This window comes from Centruroides vittatus, unplaced genomic scaffold, assembly GCF_030686945.1.
Source record: "Centruroides vittatus isolate TY-2023 unplaced genomic scaffold, ASM3068694v2 scaffold_386, whole genome shotgun sequence".
Classification (NCBI taxonomy): Eukaryota; Metazoa; Arthropoda; class Arachnida; order Scorpiones; family Buthidae; genus Centruroides; species Centruroides vittatus.
The window spans coordinates 4,291,756-4,314,516 of record NW_027122706.1 but is presented as its reverse complement, the minus strand read 5'-3'; the positions used below and the strand labels follow the sequence as shown (position 1 = coordinate 4,314,516).

The window sequence follows — 22,761 nt, the reverse complement described above, 5'->3', positions numbered from 1 at the left end:
TACGCAGTTCGGTTGCAAGGCCTAGTATCGGAGACCATAATCGAACAGACAGGGGCCGATGCTCGCGAAACAGAAATAATCAAGCGATGCCAAAATAAAGAGCGAGACGAGCGGCTACTCGCCCAATTTTTAAGCGGTCTCAACGATAGAATTAAAAGACGGGTGATGTCCAGAGAACCAGATTCCTTTGATAAGGCAGTTAAAGTGGCAATCAGCGAGGAAACTATAGAGCAGTTGACCGGGAAATTACAAGGGATAGTCGGAGCAATAAGCAGTCCCGAGGACGAACGCACAAGTAACCTCGAAGCGACGTTAGCTAACATACTAAGCCAATTAAACGAACTAAAATTAAAGGAGGATCATCAGCGGCGTGGATTCACACATCCAGTAAGCAGGGGAAGACACTATTATTCCTCGAGAGGAGGACATGGGTATTCTCGATTTGATTCATCTGTCAGGGGAGCGCGCGGCAGAAGCCGACCGTATCGATCAAACAATCTACCAGGCAGACGAAGAGGCAACTTCCAACCTAATCTAATTCAAGCGCCATCTCAAAACCCACCACAGGGGAGAATAAACAAAATGAATTCGCGACAGAATAATAGGCGATGGAGGAACGATAATACACACACACGTCGACCTCAAAAAAATATCCGATCTGAGACCATGACTTTAGATGTACAAGAAAAAGGAAATGAATTGGGAGTGCGAAATCGAATAGGAGCTAGAAGGATAGGCGATAATCTAGAACCTAGTCTGTGTTGTTCAATCAACGATTATCCAGCTCGACTGGCGATAGATACTGGTTCCACGGTAACACTTATATCTCGAACCTTCGCTAAGAAAACAACTACAATCAATTTTAATAAAAGGGGAAGAAGAATACTCTTTCAAAGTGTCACGGGACATGGCATCAGAACGTATGGAACTATAAGGTTCCGGTTTCAAATAGGACCTTTACAATTCGACTACTCCTGTTATGTAGTAGACGATCAAATACCTCATCCTTTTGACGGTCTATTAGGACGAGATATAATTAAGGGCCAAGAACTTCTCATAAATTTAGCAAGAGAGAAAATAATACTTCCAGGAGGAGAGGAAATAGATTTTCGGAAGCCAGAAGTGGAGACAACACGATCAATCCGAGGAAATGGGAAACGAACTCGTAAGGGTACGTTTATACGACCTCCTACAAACTCTATAATTATGAAAAACGACAAATCTAATATTTCACAACAACCTATTCCTAAAGAACAGGCAAGAGAGGTAATCTTGATAACAGACTGCAATCTTCCTCCAAGAACAGAGATTATTACTACCGCGAGAATATCCGGAGTAAAACGGAGAGGAGAAATAGGAGTTATAGAATCTGGAATATCTAATCCAGAGGGTGTCCTAGGTGTCGATTCCTTAGTAAAGACGAGAAAAGGAGGCCAAGTCCCCATCCGAATCATGAATCTATCTACTCAACCAAGGAAATTATCCAAAGGCGAGTGTGTAGGAACCTTCCACAAGGCAGTAGAGGAAGAAGATAACCCGAACACAATCAAATCTACTGACGCTCAGAATTCGAGTGCAACTGCAACTCTAACGAAAGAGGAATTCGGTCAACTATTCGATTGGACCCGCATTGGAAAGGACAAGAAGCGTCCCTTATTAGATCTATTGTACCAATATAGGCATGTGTTTGCCGCGAATGACTATGATTTGGGATATTGTCCAGTAGTAGAACATGAGATAAACACCGGAGATGCCTCTCCTGTGTATCAACCACCTTACAGGATACCTTATGCTCAAAGAGAACAGATGAATAAAATCATTGACGGACTATTGGAACAGGGTATAATAGAACATTCGAAATCTCCCTGGTCAGCCCCCGCTTTGTTAGTGAAGAAAAAGGATCAAACATGGCGTCTTGTGGTAGATTATAGGAGGCTGAATAAAGTGACAAGGGCAGATCCTTATCCTTTACCTTTGGTGCAAGAAGCGCTTAGTCTTATAGGTCGGGCGAAATACTTCTCGACAATGGATACCTTATCAGGATTCTGGCAATTAGGATTGCGCGACAAGGAGAAGTCAGCGTTCTCAACCCCTGATGGTCATTACCAGTGGAATCGCATGGCAATGGGCCTTTGCGGAGCCCCAGCGTCTTGGCAAAGGGCCGCAGACTTTATCTTACATGGCTTAAAGGGGAAAACCTGTCTAGTTTACATGGACGACATACTAACTTTTAGCTCCGATTTCCAAACGCATCTAATTCGTTTAGAACAAATCTTTCAGAGACTGGCTACAGCGGGTCTAAAATTAAAACCCAAGAAGTGTCATTTCCTTCAACAACAAATAAAATTCTTAGGACATGATGTCTCGGCTGAAGGAATACGACCCGATCCAAATAAAATAAAATGTGTTCTGAACTTCCCTCGTCCTACAAACGAACACGATGTCAAATCTTTCCTTGGATTAACGGGTTACTACCGAAGACACATTGATTCTTATGCAAAGATAGCAAAACCTCTAACCGATTTGTTGAAAAAGGATAACAAATTCCAATGGGAAGAAGAACACGAACGCAGTTTCGAGAGACTCAAAGAAATAATCACCTCAGCTCCTCTTTTGAAATCTCCAGACTTTTCCAAACCCTTTATTCTATCCACAGACGCATCAAACGAAGCAATTGGAGCGGTCTTGTCTCAAGAAGAAATAGACGGAGAAAAACCTATCGCATATGCTAGCAGAATATTAAGAAAACCAGAGAAGAACTATAGTACTACGGAGAAGGAGTGTTTGGCGGTAGTTTGGGCCACCAAATACTTCCGACCATACCTGTATGGGAGAAAATTCACTATAATAACGGATCATCGACCATTAAGATGGCTTATCAGTAATAAAGACTCTACTTCAAATTCTCGAGTTGCACGATGGGTCATTTTCTTACAGGAATTTGACTTTGATATCAAACATCGAGCCGGAAGTTGTCATAAAAATGCAGATGCATTAAGTAGAATTCCTATTCGACAAATTTCGACTGCCAACAACTTCGACCCAATCTATTCAAAGTCTCAAATTGGCGAATTTCAGAGAAAGGAAGAGAAATGGAATACCATTATTCATTATCTAGAAAGCGATACGTCTCCAGATCAGACACAACATTATTTCCTAGATGAAGAAGGAGTGTTGTATCATCAACAATCTACCCCTCAAGGGGAAATCATAGAACAACTAGTCATTCCGTCCATCTTAATTCCCTACATCTTACGAATTCATCATGACACACCTATTGGAGGCCATTTGGGATCACAGAAAATGCAACAAAAACTTCAATCGCTGTTCTACTGGCCAACAATGAAACAGGATATAAAAACCTATTGTCAGAGCTGTCAACGTTGTGCTTTAATGAAAAGAAAGGACAAACGACAAGAAGCGGAATTGCAGCTATTTCCTCCTCTAACACGATTGTTCGAACGTACCGCTATGGATGTAGTAGGACCTTTACCTGTCACGTCAAATGGCAACAAATATATACTTGTTTTCATCGATCATTTCAGTCGTTATGCCGAGGCCATACCTTTACCGAATATTCAGAGCAAAACTATTGCGAAAGCATTTGTCACACATATCGTCCTACGACATTCCACACCTGTTCAATTACTTACTGACCGCGCACCGAATCTAATATCTAAGATGTTTAAGGAAGTATGCGAATTATTACAAATAAAACGACTTCTTACTACCGCATATCATCCTGCATGTAACGGAATAGTGGAGAGATTTAACAAGACCCTTATCGATATCATTGCACATTATGTAGCTAAGGACCAACGAGATTGGGACGAATGGATTCCTTATGCGTTGTTTGCTTATAATACAACTATACATGCTTCTACAGACGACAGCCCTTTCTTTCTATTATACGGGAGAGATCCAACCTTTCCTTTTGATCTAATAACTAGTCCCACGAAAACTAAATACGATGTTGAAGACAATTATGCATCAGAACTTAGATACCGAATGACGGAAGCTCATCAGGTAGCACAAAAACATGCAGAACAAGCTGCCCGAAAAAGACAGACACGACATCGTCAAACTCACAAAATACCTACGTATCATATTGACGATCGAGTATTTTTGAACGAAGTAATTGTACCTCAAGGACTTAAACGAAAGTTGGCACCGAGGTGGTCAGGGCCATTCCGAATCGTGGCTGAACTAAGCCCTGTTACCTTCATCATTGAAAACCTAACTACCAAGAAAAGACTGCAAGTACATGCTAATCGCCTCAAGCACGCAATTGCGCGGCAAGAGTTTGAGCTGAACACTCTACATCAACCTGTCCCTACCACATCGATCAATCAATCTCTTTCAGAGGAATGTTCCTATTTAGACCCCTGGGACGAATTTATCTTCTCCGAGATGTCACGACAACAATCTGAACCTACATCTGAATCGGAATCAGAATCGGAAGCTGAAGATGAAAGGGAACCTGAAATAGAATCCACTATCGAAGAGGAACAACCGACTTCATCTCATTCTTATGCTTTAAGAAGTCAAGGACCTGTGGAAGATCGACCTTGGATCCTTCCAACTCCACGACGAAGTCGAATCCCTAAAAGGAAAGCTAGCTCACCAAGGGAAAGCAGAAACAATATACAACCCCCAAAGGTAACGAAACGCGGAACCTAAATCGCAAAATTCTCTAAATCGTAAACTTAATCCCTTTTAAGAAACGAAATAGCTACGAAATCAAAATTTTATTAATATAAATTATAATATGTCCTGTTACCTTCTTCATCTAACGACTTTTCCCCTTTATCCAGAATACTCCGACCAACGAGACTCCAGGCATTATGCATATACAGCTCTTGCTACGATTTATCCTTATAATTTTGCTATGCATGTAGCATTTATATATCAATAAATCATATTTACTCCAGATAACCTATTCCATGACTTCCTTATTATTATTTTTTTTTACTATTCTACTAGAAAGAGAGAGAGCAAATATCGTGAGGAAATTGCCAATTTCCGTACTTTATTAATAACCTCCGCGAACGGAAAAGGTAACATATATGACGTTATGACGCGATCGCAATATAATGCAAAAGAGAGAGAGCCGGAACGAATCTGTAAAACCAATTCCTTAGGTGAAAATCCAGCTTGCTCGATAAAACCAAGCTTGATTTTAGAAAACCCAGGGTGATGTGACGATCGGGATATTGTGAACTTTATCATTTATATGTACCTTTATAATCTTTTAACTATATTTTATACAAACTCTACATTTTATACAAAAACGGAACGAAATAGACCAAAAAGGGTTAGTTAAACGGGAAATCAACTGATAAATTCTGTTGATAAGAACAGTTTAAACTCGATTCCCACGAGTTGAGTTCCTTGTTAAGATGAGTCAAATTTCGGTGACACGACTACGTCACCAATAATTTTATTGGTCCAAGAAGATCATCTCTTCTGACGAAATCAAAGAAGGGCCTGCAAACTCCCTCCCCATATAAAAAGGGAGTACGATGAGTAAGAAAAAGAAGTTGTTACTGACCGTGTGTTTGTGCGCTCAAAAGGATAGTTACCTGTCGCCGCCGATCCTCCCTCATCATCTATATTCAAGTCGAACTGTCATCGTTACACTTCCTACCTGAACAACTATTACCTGTTAGTGGACAGAGTCATTACCGACGATCTACTACAAGATCATCTATTCTTAGCCCGAACGCCTACAACGGTCTACAAGGATATCATCGATTATTACATCGACATCCGACTACATATCTTGAGGTATTTATCCTACACGCGAATATTTGTAAGCTCTCTCTCTCTCTCTAATCCGCGTAGAATTTATGTTCGCGGATCGTGAGCCATGTACCTTATCACGTGTCTCTCTGTAAAGTAATCGTTTGTACCTAATTAGTCCTATGGAGAAAATAAACGGGTATATTTTTTATATATAAATCTCTGGGTGCGTTCTTTCCGTCATCCTCTCCACTCGCTTCATTCCGGGTCTAACCCATACGTAAACCGCTCGCGCAAAATGTAGAAGTTGTCTTTAGATGAGTGATAATAAAGATTGACAGATTGCTGTGACGGGATAAGGAAATAAATGTGAGGAAATCTTTCGCCGGTTGGTTTGCCGGTTATAGATTTAACAACAGTAAATGTGTATTTATTAGATAGACTATCGGATATTCGGGTTCTTGACATTTTTAATTCGGATCATTTTGAGATTTTAATGTCGTTTGGACTTACGACGGATAATGCTTTGACTCAGAAACTGACAAAAATTGGTTAAATATTGAAACTAAAAAGAGCGAATAATTATTTATCTTTCTCGAATTTATTATATATTTTTCTGAAATAAACCTTTTTGTTGATGCGTAGAGTTATGATAAATTATTGGCGGCTTTGTTAACTTCGGTAGTACGACATAGAATGGTTAAGAAAACTGTTTCTTTATCATTTGAGAAATAACGGTTTGATGCCCAGTGTTTACGTTTAAAGAAAACTAACAACCGAATATTACAAATGTTTAGTAGAAATAAAACTAGGGATGTGTAATATTTGACGAATATTGTAAATTAAATAAAAACTAAAAGTCGTTATTTAAAGCGGGAAAAAGTTATTTTTAGCTAAAATGAACTTACAATTATTACTTAAAATAGTAAAATTTTTTGGTCCTTAGTTAATAAAGTTAGATCTAAGAAATCCTGTGAAAACATTATATCCCCTTCGGATTGGTTGAAGTATTTAGGGAGTATTTCGCCGGACCTAATATAGTAATTAATTTTGACTTAAGTTTTGGTAATAATATTTCTCTTTGGACGATCCTATTTCTTTTAGTGAACTGGAAAATGTAATTAGAAAATTAAAATCATCTGTCGCATGGTTTCGGTAACATAAGGAATGAAATGAAAAATACCTTTCTACAGAAATATTACTAGTTATATTGGACGTTTAGTTTCTTTTGGTGTAGTTGTTCTTCCTTTAAATTGGAAAAATTGCTTTAAAGACGATTTACAAGAAGGAACGTAGGCAAATGCTAACCATTTACAGACCAATTGCTTTAATTAGAATCATTAGAAAGGTTTTTTCAACTATTATGGCAATGTATGCTGGTAACATATGCTAACAATAAGTAATAGTATAAATGTGAAAGACACAAACAAATTTGTTATTAATTGACAAAAAATATATAAATGGCCCATATATCCCAAATCACTATGGGTAAATAATTGGACCATGCTATACGGGAGAGATAGACCTGCGTTAAATGGAAATTGGAATGAAGCAAAACATTAATGATAAAACTTTATTGTCCGGTTTAGTACATTTTAGGTGTTTTTCATATAAAAACATTTATGCCAAATTAAAATTTTGTCAATTTTAAATATTACGGTCATAATTTTTTTAACTTTATTTAAGTTTGCTAGTTTTAGACTTTTCCCATACAAGTCACATTTATTGCCATTTATTTATGATTAAGGTATTACTGTACACGTGATATTGTAGTTTGACGTTAGTCATACAACTTACTTCTGTATCAAACCCTCATATATAAAAATGGTCCATCTCTCCCGTCCCGAATGTTAGGAAGAAATAGACAAGGCTGTTACTACACCTCTGTTTAAACTAAAAACTATTACAACACATTACAACGATTAACTGACATAATTTACACTTTGTGTAAGACACGGGATCCAAAACATAATCAGATAACAAAATATGATCTTATTCTCTAAAATATGAAAAAACTTTTGACTCATCTGATTTGTATTTCACAGTATATTAATTAAAACATTTTGTGCAAAGATCATAAAAACAAAACAGTATTATGCATATACACCATGAACAGATGATCCTATCATTAACATGTTCTAGCGAACGGTCAAAGAAATATTTAACTGGCCCGTCTTACCCGGACATACCCTATATTAAATTTGAAATTTTTATTTGTTTCAGGAAACTGATACTTTTTAACTGTTAACAGAAAGATTTCTATTATAAGATGAACATTTGTGGAAGTGTTGTATGGTAAGTGAATTATTCTTTGATATTTCAATAAATTAAGAACTGGAAATATAATTAAACACGGGGTTATTTTTTTACTGTATTGTGAGTTTCAATTTCCTAAGCTGTTTGAACATTATTCTTAGCTTTTGCTGTGAAATTCTGGACACATTAAACAGCATGAGTATTCAATAATTAATTATCGTCGATTAGAAAAGCAAAATAATAATATATGTAACTTATAGATAATGTTAGTTGAACATATCCTGAATTTCTTTCATAGTAAGTAAAAATCCAATATAGGTACGTGGCCGGCGCTATTTACATTTAATAAAAATATAAATGCGACTTTTACAAAGAAATAACTTTGCATGTTGTCCTCCTTTTTCACCGTTCGCACCATCAGCAGTCCTTGTACAATTCTTTCATCCTTCTTTCATAGTCTTTAGCGACTCTTTAATTGGACCAAGTTTTTTTTTTTTTTCTGGGTGGAGGTGTCCTTTTAGTGGATAATTTGAGAGACTACAGTTGTTTTACATTAAGCAGGCTTTTCATAATAGATATGGCTTAGGACCAGTGGTGTAGCGTCAGTGGCGGGCGGGCGGCAAAATTTCACAATAAATAATAATATCTTGTAAAAATACCTAAATAAGGGGGCGGCGAAATTTTCCTCCGCCCCGGGCGGCTGACACCCACGCTACGCCACTGCTTAGGACCCATACTGAGAATGGAAATGGGACCCTCATTGATATTAATCTATTTATAAATTTGTTTCTTTTTGGAGGAAGCTTACTAAATTACCGAAAGAAGACTATAAACAATTGATTTATATAAAAAAAAAAATTTTCCGGCTTAATAATAATTCTTTTGGAATGTCCTTTTCTAGCTATTTGTACTCTTCAAGTGAGATTTTTTCCTTTTCGCATTGTGAACAACTAAGAGATTTACATTTGTCAGAAGATGTTCATTATTTGAGTAAAAAAGGTTGGTATTCTGGAACTTTTCTTAATAGAATGTGAACTCCAGCGTTATATTTACTATCTAATTTGAGTTATAAAATAAAATCATTGGCTGTACAATTTAGACTAAACAGGTTTTCGATAACCTTAAATTAATGAATGTCTTGTGTAACGCTGATACTCTTTTTGTGAATGACAGTGAAGAATATGAGGAAACAAACACTTTCCTCATTCATTTAATATACTTTCAGATATTCGATCTACTACATTCGGACCTGAGTTTTATTATCAAAGTTTTATTCCATGACAATTTCGTCCTTTTAAAATTAACGATATTGTTTTTAGTTATTTCTTTGCATTTTTTTATTATGTATGCTATTTTCTTGAAAATATATTATACAAACAATCAATACATATATAAAATTTACAATAGCAATTATAATTATTTTACACCCATGCAACTCTTTATATGTATTATCAAAACAAACTTCGTTCGGAGAACAAGTAATAAGCGTTCTGGAGATGAATTTATACACACGTGCAAAATATAAGGACGGACGACATTTGTACATAAATTGTAGATGAATGAAGACAAATATGAAAAGAACTGTATTGCAGTTCGACGTCTAACGCAGGTAAAACACAAGTTGTACGATTTTACAAACCAACGCAGTAAATGTAAGTCTTTAGTAAAAAAGATATATAAAGTTAGATATAGATGAAGAATGGGTGGAAAGTGTTTACCAGTATCCAGGTAGCGAAACCTGTATGCCACCTCGAACCGTAATGCAGCAGTCACAACGTTGTGGCAGTTCGACATCGACTGGTTCGGTGACTTTTTCTAGCTATTATTGCTAGCAATTGTTTTTGTCCTTAAGTTTTGGACACGTGTAATAGCATACAAAACAACGAAACAAAAGAAACTTTAAAGAAACATAATTACAGTCGAATCGCGATAAGTCGACACCCTCGGTTAAGTAGTCAGTTTTCTGTGGTCCCGGCCGACTTACACAGGCATTACTGTTAAAAAACTCCGGTTTACTTGACACCGTTTAACTCGTCACCACTGGATAAGTCGACATACTTTTGCTGTCTCACACTCCGATAAGTCGCTACCCCCTCCTGAAAAAATGGATTCACTCCGCACGTGTGGTGCGAACTCATTTTTTTCAGGAGGAAAAGTCGATTTATTTATTAATATATATAATATATTAATAATAATAATACATTAATATATTATATATATATACATATTAATAAGAATGCCTTAACATTTTATGTATTTTTATGTATAAAATAATAACAGATAAACAAAAAGAAAATATACAATCTACATCAACGTCACACCAGAATCCAATTTTGCATTTTCTCATGCCATTAAGATTCCTTAGACGTTACTTGCCAACAATTGGCAATTGCGAAGATGATGTGTTAAAGGCGTTCATGATCGTTGAAAAAGAAAGTCGAGACAGTTAAGTGCTCAAAACAAACAACACTCAACGAATTTTTCAGTTTTTCATCTACCGAGTAATTGTAAATGGAGGACACAATGTATTGTAAGCCTATACTACTATATAACGCACTACTGCATTTTATTAATTGAAGTTTTGTGATTACAATTCTCATGTTGACTCAGGACATTTTCTTCATAATTTTGAAGTTTAGACTACCTACCACCAGCGGGCTAGAAGCAGTTAAAATGGGATAAGGACGGTATGTATGAGAAGAATTTTTTGTGGTTTTAATAGAAAGGTGTCAGATCCTCCAATAAAAGGCTGACACTAGATCGGTTTTAACTTTGTGAATTTTCTACCTACGTTTACTTGTTTTTAAAAAAGCTTATTCTTCTAACCATTATTGCTGTTACTTCTGTGGTTGGATTAAAGGATTAACGATGGACTGAAAAATATTTTATTATTTTTTGTGAATAGTCTAAACTTCAAAATTATGAAGTTTTGTGGTTTTTTTCCAACTTCGCTTTAGTCGTCACATCGGATAACTCGACCCATTTCCACTTCCCCTTGGGGTGTCGACTTATGCGGAGTCGACTGTATTTCCAAAATTTCTAACATGCTACAATACAATGAGCAATATACGCAAGTCCTCACTTAACGTCATTGAGGAAAGGTACAAGTAGGCTACATTTGTAATCATTTACAATTATGATTGTTAGAATGTCTTTATAGACACTAAAGTTGATTACACGAGATGGGAAAAAAATTCTGGAGGTTTCAAGCACGATTCAATTAGAATAATATTAACCGAATTATAATGACTTGTTGATATATTAAATTGTTCATATGATTTAAGCCTATGATAAAATTGATTTCGTTACACTTCGTTTCGCTTAACATTAGTGACGGATGCTGTATTGTAATATTTAAAATTTTAAAACAGAATAACAACAATTTGCGAAACAGTTTGTGACAGTTTTTAGAGTCTGTTTTAAAAATAATTTTGAAAATTGTTGATTATTTTAATAATTTTCTTTATTAATTTCAAAAATATGCTCGAATTTATTAAAAAGAAATCTGAATAATTATAATGATATTATTTCTACCGTTATTTAATGTTTGTTTTATTTTCTCTTTTCTAACTTGACCATAATTTTCTTCGGTTGAAGTATACCTTGACCCAAGTAGAAGTCCAATGGTTGCTAAACAGAGAAGTAAAACAAAATAATAAATATAAATGTATGTTTTCAAAAATAATGAATTAATATTATATAAAATTGGCATATTATTAAATTTTAACAACTGCGTATATTCATAAATATTAAAAATTTGTGTAATTAATATAATTATATTAATGAGCAAATTTCATAAATGTTGAAAAATAAATTATTACTTTTGTTTCTTCTGTTGCTTCGACTCTAATATCGCGGAAGATATAGACGAGGCACATTTTTAATGTCATAAAAGCAAATCTCATTCCAATACAGTTTCTCGGACCTTCCCCAAAAGGAAGATAAGCATATTGTGGTATAGAATTTTTGTTCTCTGGCATAAATCTAAAAGAAGATTTCAATTATAATCAAATATTATAACGAACTAACAAATGAAACTACTAGCAAGTATTCCATTGTTTTATCTGCCCTGAAATTTGCATTTACACCATATTATGGAAGTTCACAATATAGAACAATATAGAAAACTGGAATAAATATATCACTATCGAAAATATAGAAAATAAAACTTTTCTTTCTGTACAGTTTTCTACATTGATCTGTTCCTTTTTTCTTTGATTTTTATGAAAGAATACTGAAAATTAACTATGAAAACTAGGTTTGCAGAAATCTGTGAAATCTGGGTTTACAATGATTGCAAATATATAAAATAATAAATTTGATAGTAATGTAATAAGTTGTTGGTAAATTATTTAATATGATTAAATTTATATTAAAAGAGTAATAAGATAAAATGCAGCAGGAAATTATTTTCTAGAATATAAAATGTTTCCTTATTACTGCTTTCCCGTCTGTTATATATAACAGAGGAAAAGTATGACGATCAGTCAAAACATATACCCTCATAAGATTTTTACATTTTTAGACTCAGAGGACCTTGAAACATCGAGAAATGTAAAACATTCGGGTTTCTTTTCTGTATATATGATAGTGTGTGAGGGAACAATTTTGTTCACCCCCTTTAAAGCTTAATAACTCCTATGCTTTTTACTGAAAATTTCTGAAATTTTGTATGGAGATTTGTGTGTCAGAGAGATTCATGCTACTGGTATTAAATTTTTATGGTTAAAGGTCGACAAGATAGGGAGATAAAGGGGGTCGTGTGTATTATATCTCGAGTGGACTTAATGGAGATTTTGCTTGTTATTCGCATTTCTAATTTTATATATAACTCATTTCTACTCTCAAAATTAAGCTGTATTCCATTTTAAATACTTGATGATATAAAAAATTTTACTAAAATATCGTAACAGATGATGCCATCACAATTTAAAATTTTTTTTACCGGAAAAGTTACACAACTCTTAGCTGGATTTTTTAATTAAAGGGTCATTTAACCGGTCATTTAAAAATTAAATTTTCTGTCAATTCTTAATTATTTATATTTCTTTGTTGTATCATAAACCAAAAATTCTATAAGATTTTAATTTGATCATTTAAAGAAGGTATCGTGAATTGGTAATAATTGGAAAAAAAATTGTTTTGTAATTTATATATATAAATCATCAATGAAATAACATATAGAATAATTTTTATAATAAAAAGCGATCATTATGTAACAATTTTTATAAATTTAATTATTATTTATAAATAAAAATAAAGTAATTAATTAAAGATAACCTGTCAGGATCAAACTTCTCCGGATTTGGGAAAAATTCTTTATCACGATGCATCGCATAAACTGGAATTAATACATTCATTCCTTTGGGAATTTTGATCCCTAGCTCTTGTAATTCGTATTCTTCAGTACATTCTCTCACTAATCTGTAAACATTGAAAACAATATTAATTATACCTATATAATAAATGGTTTATTTCTTTAAAATTAAATAAAAGTTAAGACTATTTAATTTTGTTCTACTTTATGAAATAACCATTGAAATGATGGAAAACAAGCTAAAAATTCTTCCAGTAAAATAGTCTACACATTAGTGATATCGTTTAATTTATGAATTATGTTATAGACTAAGTATTCAGATAATAATTATTAAAAATAAAAATGAAAAAAGTTATTTTTAATAGTATAGTGCAGGAATTCCCAACGTTTTCATGTATCGATCCTTTAAAAAATTTATTTTCCATTCATCCACTTCAACATTATATATTATATATACAACATCCCTTCTATATAATTTTTAAAAACAGTCATACTAAATTTATTTCAGAACGAAAAAATATGCAAAATTTTTAAATATTTTAAAATAAATTTTTTATATTCACAAAGTTTTATTGACCCCCTCTCAAACTTTCATTGATCCCCAAGGGGTAAACATCAGCTTCATTTGGGAAGCCTTGATGTAGAATGATCAAAAACTCACTGTTCATCTAAATTGTAGCCTAGGCAATCAGTACAACTACATATTTAACGTTATATTCGTAATGTAGTTGCACAGTATTTGTAGAATATATAAGGAGTGATCATTCTTTATATATTCTACAGTTTGTTATTATTTTATTAAATTATTGCATTTCTTATCAAATAGAAAAATGCAAAATAATTATGTTTATAATTATTCGTGGTATAATATAAATATTCTTTTCAACCTTTATTCCCTACGAGCGTCCATTATGAGAAAATGGACGCTCGTAGGGAATAAAGGCTCATCGTGAATTCGGCCAGCCTCACAACTGGGACCCAGATTAGTGAGAAACTGCCCGACATATTCAATGAATCAATTCTAGTGACTGAATATTGTTTTATTAATATAATTTAATCATTTATATAAAATAAATCTGTAAAATTCTTTTATTCTTTATAACCACTTCTATCCAAATTAGGAATTAAAATTACATATATTTTACAGAATTTTTTCATACGTGTTGGAAGATGACAATCCAATTCATTGTCATGCCCAAGAAACAATCAAATTCTATTTAAACATAAATGGAAATAACTTAAAATGATAAATAGAAACGTAATCATGTTATCACTCCCTCTAACAGCATATGGATTGAAGTATAATTGCATTTAAGAAAATATTATATTTCAAAATATAAAAATACAGCACTATGATTCGTATATAAACATAAAAGATCTTACTGTATTGCAATTGAATTTAACCTGAGAGTCTCATTTATAACAGCATCTAAGTAGATAGTCTTAGATAGTACATCAAAATTTATATCTTCCTGAATAATGAAAAATATAACATAATTTTGTTTGCAAAGCAATAAAGCATCAAATAAATTTTAATAAATAAAATTGCAATATCTATTAATATAAATTATATCTCAAATATAAAACAAATTTGAACTTGAACATACGTTGTTACTCCAAAGGTCGTCTACTTCCTGAATCAATTTATCTTGACATTCTGGACTTAAAGCTAAGTGATATAACACAAACGATAACGTATTGGTAGTTGTGTCACTTCCACCAAAAAGTATCATTGCACACTGAGCCATCATTTCTTCCGAGCTCATTGCTGAAATTATAGAATTTTATATTAAACTACAACAAAATTTAAGATAAGATTTATTCTCTGTGTACTTGTAATGATTAAATTTTGTTAAATAGATATTTCTCGACTAAAATATGCAGTTTCATTCTGATTTGCACTAGGTAAGTTGAAATGCTTTCGAGTAAAATACTTTCTAATAATAGGTCTATTAATTGTGAAGTGAAGTAATATATACTGTAGACCTAATTCATGATAATCGATTTTGTGGCTGCTGTAACCTGTTTAGTTATAGACGAGATCGCCATCAGATAGAAAAAAAAGGATTATATTTTTAATACTATAGGAAAATCCTTTTCCAAAAATTCTCGAAAACTAAGGCAAATAGAATAAATCTGTTTCTTGTATTAGAATCTTATTTAATTGTTCTAAAAACGTGCAGTTCAGAATTTTGAAAATGGAATTCGTTAATTTTATGCGATTTTTAAACTTCATAGAAAATTACCGAATTTGATTTTCAAAATTCCGAATAGTAGGTTAATATAAGAATTAAATAGGACTCTAACGTAAGAAACAGTATGGTTCTATTTGCCTTATTTTTAAAGGATTTGTCCATAGAAAAAAGGTTTATATTTTTAACATCCTCTGCTGGAGATCTTGTGCATAACTAAAGAAGTTACAATCAGCCTACAAGCAACTATTAGTTCTCACGAAACTCGTCGAGATTATTAGCTCGTAGTGAATGTATCTAAGAGTTTCAGAAATCGAAAAGCGACTTAATTAAAATTTCGATTTTATTCAATAGGAGAAAGTTAACATACTTTTATGTTTTGGCAACGTTTTAAAATTGTATTGTTCTTTATCGTAATCATCTTCATTTGCATCTTCCGGTGAGATTTCCAAGCTGCCTTTTTGAGCATCTAATAACAACTGAAGAAAGTCATTGGATTTCTGCAAATATGGTTTATCAATATATTATTTAGTTTAAAAATAACATAAAATATTAACGTTATAAAACTAGCAAACAGTGAAAATATCTAAACTGTTATGAATTTCTTAGCTGAAAGAAAATGATTTAATACTAAAATTTATTTTGTTCAGATAGAAGTAATCAGGTCAAGCTTCGGATTTATTAAACCTGGAGCTTGACACGATTACATTCAATTCGTTAATACAGCATAACCGTGTGAAAATTCTAAAAATTGAATAGAATAGCCAATCACAAAAAGCGACATAGCATAATAATTTAAAATTCGAGTTTGTAATTTGAATTCTCGTAACTTCAACTTATTCCCATCGTCTTTGTATATTAGGTTGACAGTGAAGATATAGCCGACGTCATTCAGAATAATTGGAGAAGAAATATAAAATACACGTAATTTTTATTTGATGTAAACTGTATAAAAGCGTATGAATATTCAATTAATAAAACAATAAATAAAGCTATTATAATGTAGGAGCTTCGAAGAATTATTTAATTATATTAGTCGATGTGTCACAAACATAATCTGTAAAGCTGCATGACACAGAACATCATTTATTGGTAAAATCACTATTTCAAATTAAAATAAGTTCAAATTATCATACGAAAACGAATAAATGTCCAATTTGTAGATCGAGTAACCATGCTTTCTATATTTTAGCACGATATAATGAAGCTAAGATCTCGTCCCCCATTGAGAATATTTATTTTTGATTTATATCTTACGATTGCTTTAACTGAAAATGTGATTCATTATGTAGTTTTGGGCAGGCGAGTTTTCGTAATGAAATGAATAGATTTATTTTTTCTAATTTTATGACTTATATTACTGTATACATTTATTCATAATCGAAAACAAACGTCAACATTTCCGTATTATTCTGATACATAAATATAAACTACCTCTAACAAACTAGCCAAAGGTTCTGAGTTGTGATTAAGAAAAATTAATTGATACGCAATTACATCATTAGTTTTTAAAAAGAAGAAACATTTAGAAATTTTTTCTTGATATTTATATTTATGCAATTTTTCCTAATTTATACTGATCTATTTTATCGACACTATTAGAGTGCATCTATACATAGCAAACAAACTTATATTTTTTAAATTGTTCTTTTTAATTCATTCTTTAAGAAAGAATTAAAAAAGAACAATTTAAAAAATGAATTAAATGCCAATTCATGTGTATGATAGTATTGTATCCATTAAGAAATATATTTATTATTTTTGTTGACAAAAGAAATCCCTTCTATATATATAAGCCATTATCGTGTCACGTCTGTAACGGTATCCACTAACGTCCTATCCGGATACACACCCTGATTTACACACTTCATCTTCACCGAGTCGGACCCACACAACGGGGGGGGCAGAAAAAGACGTGAGGAAACTAAATTTATGAAGTATATTATTTTTATTTACTTCAATTACTTTGAATTAAGAATATCTTCACTTTCTAATATAGAAATCCTGTTTGCTGTTTGTGTATTGATTTATTAAGATTAGTTTTAAAGATAAAGAATTGTATATATTTATATATACTAATTAAAAATTAAACGCATTAAATTTTCATATATTAAGTGGATCAAACGTTACTCATGGGAATTTGTAAAGAACGCCCACTAGGGGACGTCCCGGGCTATTAGTATACACAGACTTTAAATACGAGGGCTGTTTTATCGAAGTTTCGATGGTCCATAAAATAAAGACAAGTGTAAATAACAAAATGAATTTTTTACCAAATGTTAGGTACAAACATGGTTACTTTTCGACATAATCACCGTGAAAATTGAGGAATTTGTCATATTTGTGAACGAGCTTTTCCATCCCCTTGTCATAGAATGTTGCCGCCAGTGAATTGAGATAGCCTTAACAACGTTGTTTTGAAGTTCGTCATTACTTCATTAGTCTCAAACCTCTGCCCTGCTAGCCCCGTTTTCAGTTCAGGAAAGAGATGGACGTCTTCTCATGTTAAAAAGTTTTAAGCTGGGTGGAAGTCTGAAAGGAGGAAGTCTCCACTACCTTTAAACACCCAGCGTAGAGCTCCGATTTAGTGTCGAGCGACTTCCACCTCTTTCCTGAACAGGAAAAGTGGGTAGGAGGGCAGAGGTTCGAGACTAATGACGATCTTCAAAAAACGTTAGGGCCCATCTCGGCAACATTCTATGACAAGGAGATGGAAAAGCTCGTCCACAGATATGACAAATTTCTCAATCTTCACAGTAATTATGTCGAAAAGTAAGCAAGTTCGTACGTAACTTTTGGTAATAAATTCATTTTGTTATTTACACTTGTCTTTTTTTATGGACCATCGGAGCTTGAAGAAAACAGCCTACATATATTACAGTATTAAAAACTTTAGGCTAATATATTAAATAGTTTTGTTTCTACAAGTAATAAAAATAAAGACAACTAACTAAATTAATTATAAACTAATTAAACAATTTTAAAGAATTCTAAATTTCAAAAATTATAATTTACCGTCTTTTCTTTTTCTCTTCTATCAATGACGTGTAATGTGAAATTTTTGAAAAAATTAAATGTTTCAGCAAAAACATCCACTTTTATAAGAATAGATAACTTCGGAAACAAGACTAAATAAAATAAAATAAACCAATTTTAAATAAATAAATCATTTTTAATATCTAAATGTGCTAGAAAACACTATATTCATTAAATTGGAATTAAAAAAATAAATTTATAATATTGAATTAGGAAATTTTATGTATATTTTAAAAATATAAAACAAAACCACCAATTTTACAGTCTTACTTGACACCGGAAGATCAGTCAAATGTCTGGATTACAAAATATCTCTTATTAAGAAATTAGAGCTGTATAAAATTCAGAAGAAATAAAAAACAGTTCTATTATATATTAATGTTTCTTAAAATGTTTAATACTTTTATTTTACACTTCGTTACAGCATTTAGCGAAATATTCCACAAAAGAAAACACACATTTCAAAATAACACATTTTCAATTATTCCGGGATTCCATTTAATAATGGACAACATAAAATTTCATCACTCTGACATCATTACAACATATTTGACGGAGCAGTCCATAAATTACAAGTACAGTACTTACCATCCTATTCATCGCAGCTTAATCCCACAGAGTATTGAGGAATGTTTCTCCGCATTCAAAAAACAGTTGTTAGAATAACGTCACATCTAAATTTACAACTAGTTGCTTGCTATTATCGATACAATTAATTCGGATATTGAATTCCATCGTTTTTACCATTACATGAGAGTTGTGCTTTAGAGAGCATATAATGCATTACCGTTAGTATAATTTCATCGAACACTCACTGCTGAAATCTTATTTCTGCAGAGTTTCTTCTGTCAGAGTAAGAAGTGTCATTTTGTGTAACCTATGCTGGTCTATATATAAGCGAAATACTAAATTATCTAATTCGGAATGATACTGAATAATATAAACCAGTTTTTATTTGCTGAGAGTCGCTTCTTACATAAATTTACATAACGCGACAGAATAAAAACTAATAATAGTTTTCTCGAGAGAAACATACTAATTTGTCCGTAATTAGGCGAAATCATTCCGTTAAATTGCAGGATTCGTTCTCTTTATTCTATATAATGAGTTGTACTTCCTGTGACGCCGTATGTTGGAGAAGAAATCCTTCCGAACGTTCGTGCAATCTGTTCGATCGATTTTGCAGCGAGTTTACCCGTTCGTGCAATTTCTACATCGAACGCTTCTGTAAAATTAATCCGCAAATAGTTACAAAATGTTTCTGTATTCGTCATACGCATGTGATCATTGTAAAATCTCTCCGCTAAACACTGCAACGAATTTTAAAACACCAGCGCTTTCAAATCTAGCTTAGACCATTCGATTTTTCCATTTTTATTTGTAGTATCAACTGCGTATGATAACAAACGTAAATTGCGTAGAGTAAGAAAAGCATTGAAACTAAAACTGACAATCAAACTAAAATTAGAAGTAATATTGAAACCACGACAATAGTTTTTCTTTGTTTGATTAAAATGTTTTCTTTAATTTGCGAAATTCGTCGCTTCTACCCTGCATACTGTGACGTGCTTTTGTGAAAAAGCTTTCCCTAAATCGCGAAAACTTTTATTATTGCACGTCGTACGCTAATTCGTGAATTTTTAATCGTCACTCATGAAGTCTGTGTATCAATTCGTAAATTGTTTAAGAATAATTTCAAATATCTTCTTATTTTTGAAGTGTATATTTTATTTCCTGGAATATTTTCGCTAAATGCAACGGAATCTAATTTTAAAATACTCTGGTGTTTGCTAAATGGCTAAGTATCTTCAACATTGGATTTTTTATACTTACTCAGAAGTAGAGCCCATATAGGAGTATCTATATTTGTTGCTTTACGTGCCATAGTCACAAATTCGTTATTCGGATCATCTAAAGAGCTTAATTTAGTTCCAAAAGCTGTAGACGCTATTACATCGATAGAGAAACAATTTAGATAACTGAAAATATTTTTAGTCGAATAAGTCAATTTATTTGTCAGTAAATCGTAGAAAAGTAATCGTAATGTTTTAATTTGTCAACTGTCACTCCTAAATTATTTATTTAACTTGTAATAAAAGCTATTATTGATGTATGGTATTTTTATTAAACATGTGTTACAAGAAATATTTTATCAAAATACGGAATGAAAATTTAATATTCATTATTATTTTACCTTTTACAATCGACAGATTGAGTTTTGTTTTCATCGGCTATTTTCTTCAGATTTTCTGAGAACTTTTCTGCACATTCCTTCACTAAGTAAGCCATCTGAAAAATTTCGAACCATGCTTATTCAAGCAAAAACATATGAGATGTAAACAAAATTATGCCAAGCAAAAATTTATCACAATTTAGACGACAGTCAAAAATTTTCTTACCAGTTTTTCATGGTAAAGATAAGCTTGACGCTTCAAAGCGATGTGTAAACAACAATAATACTGTACAGGTAAAATTATTTTGGATCTTGTGGGTATCGCTTCCAAGCGCCAAGTTTATTTTTACCATAAAAAACTCCTAAGAAAAATTTTGACCGTTGTCTAAACTGTGCTAAGTTTTTGCTTGGCTCAATTTTGTTAGAATATCAATTTTTTTTCTTTTGCTTTATGAAGGCTTGAAAGTATTTTTATTCTGAAAGAAATACATACTCTCACTTTAATATACTATTCATTAATTTTCAAAAATTTTAAGCTGCTATATTTAAGCTTTTCTAAGAATACGTATATACAGTTTTTTTTTTTTTATTACGTGGGCATTTACTTTTTTCTACTACAATATCATTGCATTCTATCCATTCGTTACTTTGTTTGAAGACATAAGCGTAATGTTCCTTTTGCAATTGACATCCACAGGCTTAATTGATGATAGAACATGAATGGAAGAACAAAAGATTAAAATCTTAGAACATATCTTTTTAAATTACAGATCGAACGCGGAAATTTATAATTAATTTTAAAATTTAAAAACATTAATTAATTATAAATTTTAAATCTATTATTAATTACTTTTAATTAATTTATTCATGTCAAGATGCATTGAATTAGGAGAGCTCAAACAGCACTCCCCAGGCTGACGAAATAGTGTGTCTCCTTGGAGTTAACTGCGGACCTTCTCCCGAAAGTTTTGTAGATTTCTACCCTTTCCTGATGTCTCGGCCAAGGCACTATTTTCTCTCAATGGGGTGTTTTTCATTTCTAAGGAATGAGAAAATTGTAGTGTTTCTTCTAAAAGCAATTTTGTGTTTACTACATCGGGCGATTTTCTTGTATATGGTACTGAGGGCCTTGTATGTGATTAGTACACCGTGTGACGGAACTGTCTTGGATGGAACACCTGAAAAGGATAGAAATCTACAAAGTTTTCGGGAGAAGGACGGCATGAATATAGTTAGTCCATTTTATGTTACTTTAGGCCTATAATCATAAAATTTAGCAAACTCGCTGTAGAGGTAATCGCCATGAACTCTGATGTTAGTTAGAAACAATAATAGAACGAAACAATGACGTAATATTTGTTTACGTCTAGATATATTTTAAATTATCATTATGTTGCTACCTAAAAAGATGATATAACAGTCCGATCGACCGAACGCTTTCGGTATGCCGTTTAGTAAAATCGTTATAAAAAGTTTTAATTCGCATAAATTTAAGCTTTTGTTATTCCGTATAACATTTTGAATAAAATTCATTTGTTTCCTAGAAATTTTATTCTTATAAGCATAAAATTTAGAATGACTCCGAAAATCGGCAACTCTGATTCCTGTAGGCCTATATATAGTCAGTCATTGACTTTTTTATTTAGCAGAAAGTCACTGTCTTGACTCTAAATATCAATACCCCAAAAACAATTTTTTAATACCTCTAGCATCATTGAAATTAAGTTTATAAAGATTCAGTTTTCCTTTAAAAAATATCAAGGGATGATTCCTAACAAACATTTTGTATTAAAATAAAAATTTTACTTACTTTTCTTATTTTTCCACTACTGAAAGTCGGACTCATTATGCATCGAATTCTCTTCCAATCGTCGTCTTCTAGTAAACTCAACATTTTGTCAAATAACTTATTTCCTGATTTTAGTTTCTATAAAAGTTTTTTGAAATATTAAGTAAATATTCATAAAATAAAAATATAAATAAATTTCTTATTGCTTAAAATCAAGTGTATAATGCTAACGATTAACTTATAAAACATAGAAAAC

At 32.4% G+C, this 22,761-nt stretch overlaps 1 protein-coding gene across 1 annotated transcript in view; it reads right to left on the bottom strand.

Annotated features, from left to right (window-relative positions):
• Positions 1-22,761, bottom strand: part of LOC136988791 (uncharacterized) — a 104,244-nt gene that overhangs the window by 65,588 nt on the left and 15,895 nt on the right. Inside the window, exons 5-14 of the mRNA XM_067286753.1 lie at positions 22,527-22,643; positions 20,738-20,832; positions 20,377-20,522; positions 18,523-18,635; positions 15,878-16,007; positions 14,923-15,083; positions 14,699-14,787; positions 13,279-13,422; positions 11,820-11,982; positions 11,570-11,628 (exon numbers count right to left, since the gene is read on the bottom strand). Coding sequence (XP_067142854.1) covers positions 11,570-11,628; positions 11,820-11,982; positions 13,279-13,422; positions 14,699-14,787; positions 14,923-15,083; positions 15,878-16,007; positions 18,523-18,635; positions 20,377-20,522; positions 20,738-20,832; positions 22,527-22,643 — 1,217 coding nt within the window. The remainder of the gene's footprint in view (positions 1-11,569; positions 11,629-11,819; positions 11,983-13,278; positions 13,423-14,698; positions 14,788-14,922; positions 15,084-15,877; positions 16,008-18,522; positions 18,636-20,376; positions 20,523-20,737; positions 20,833-22,526; positions 22,644-22,761) is intronic.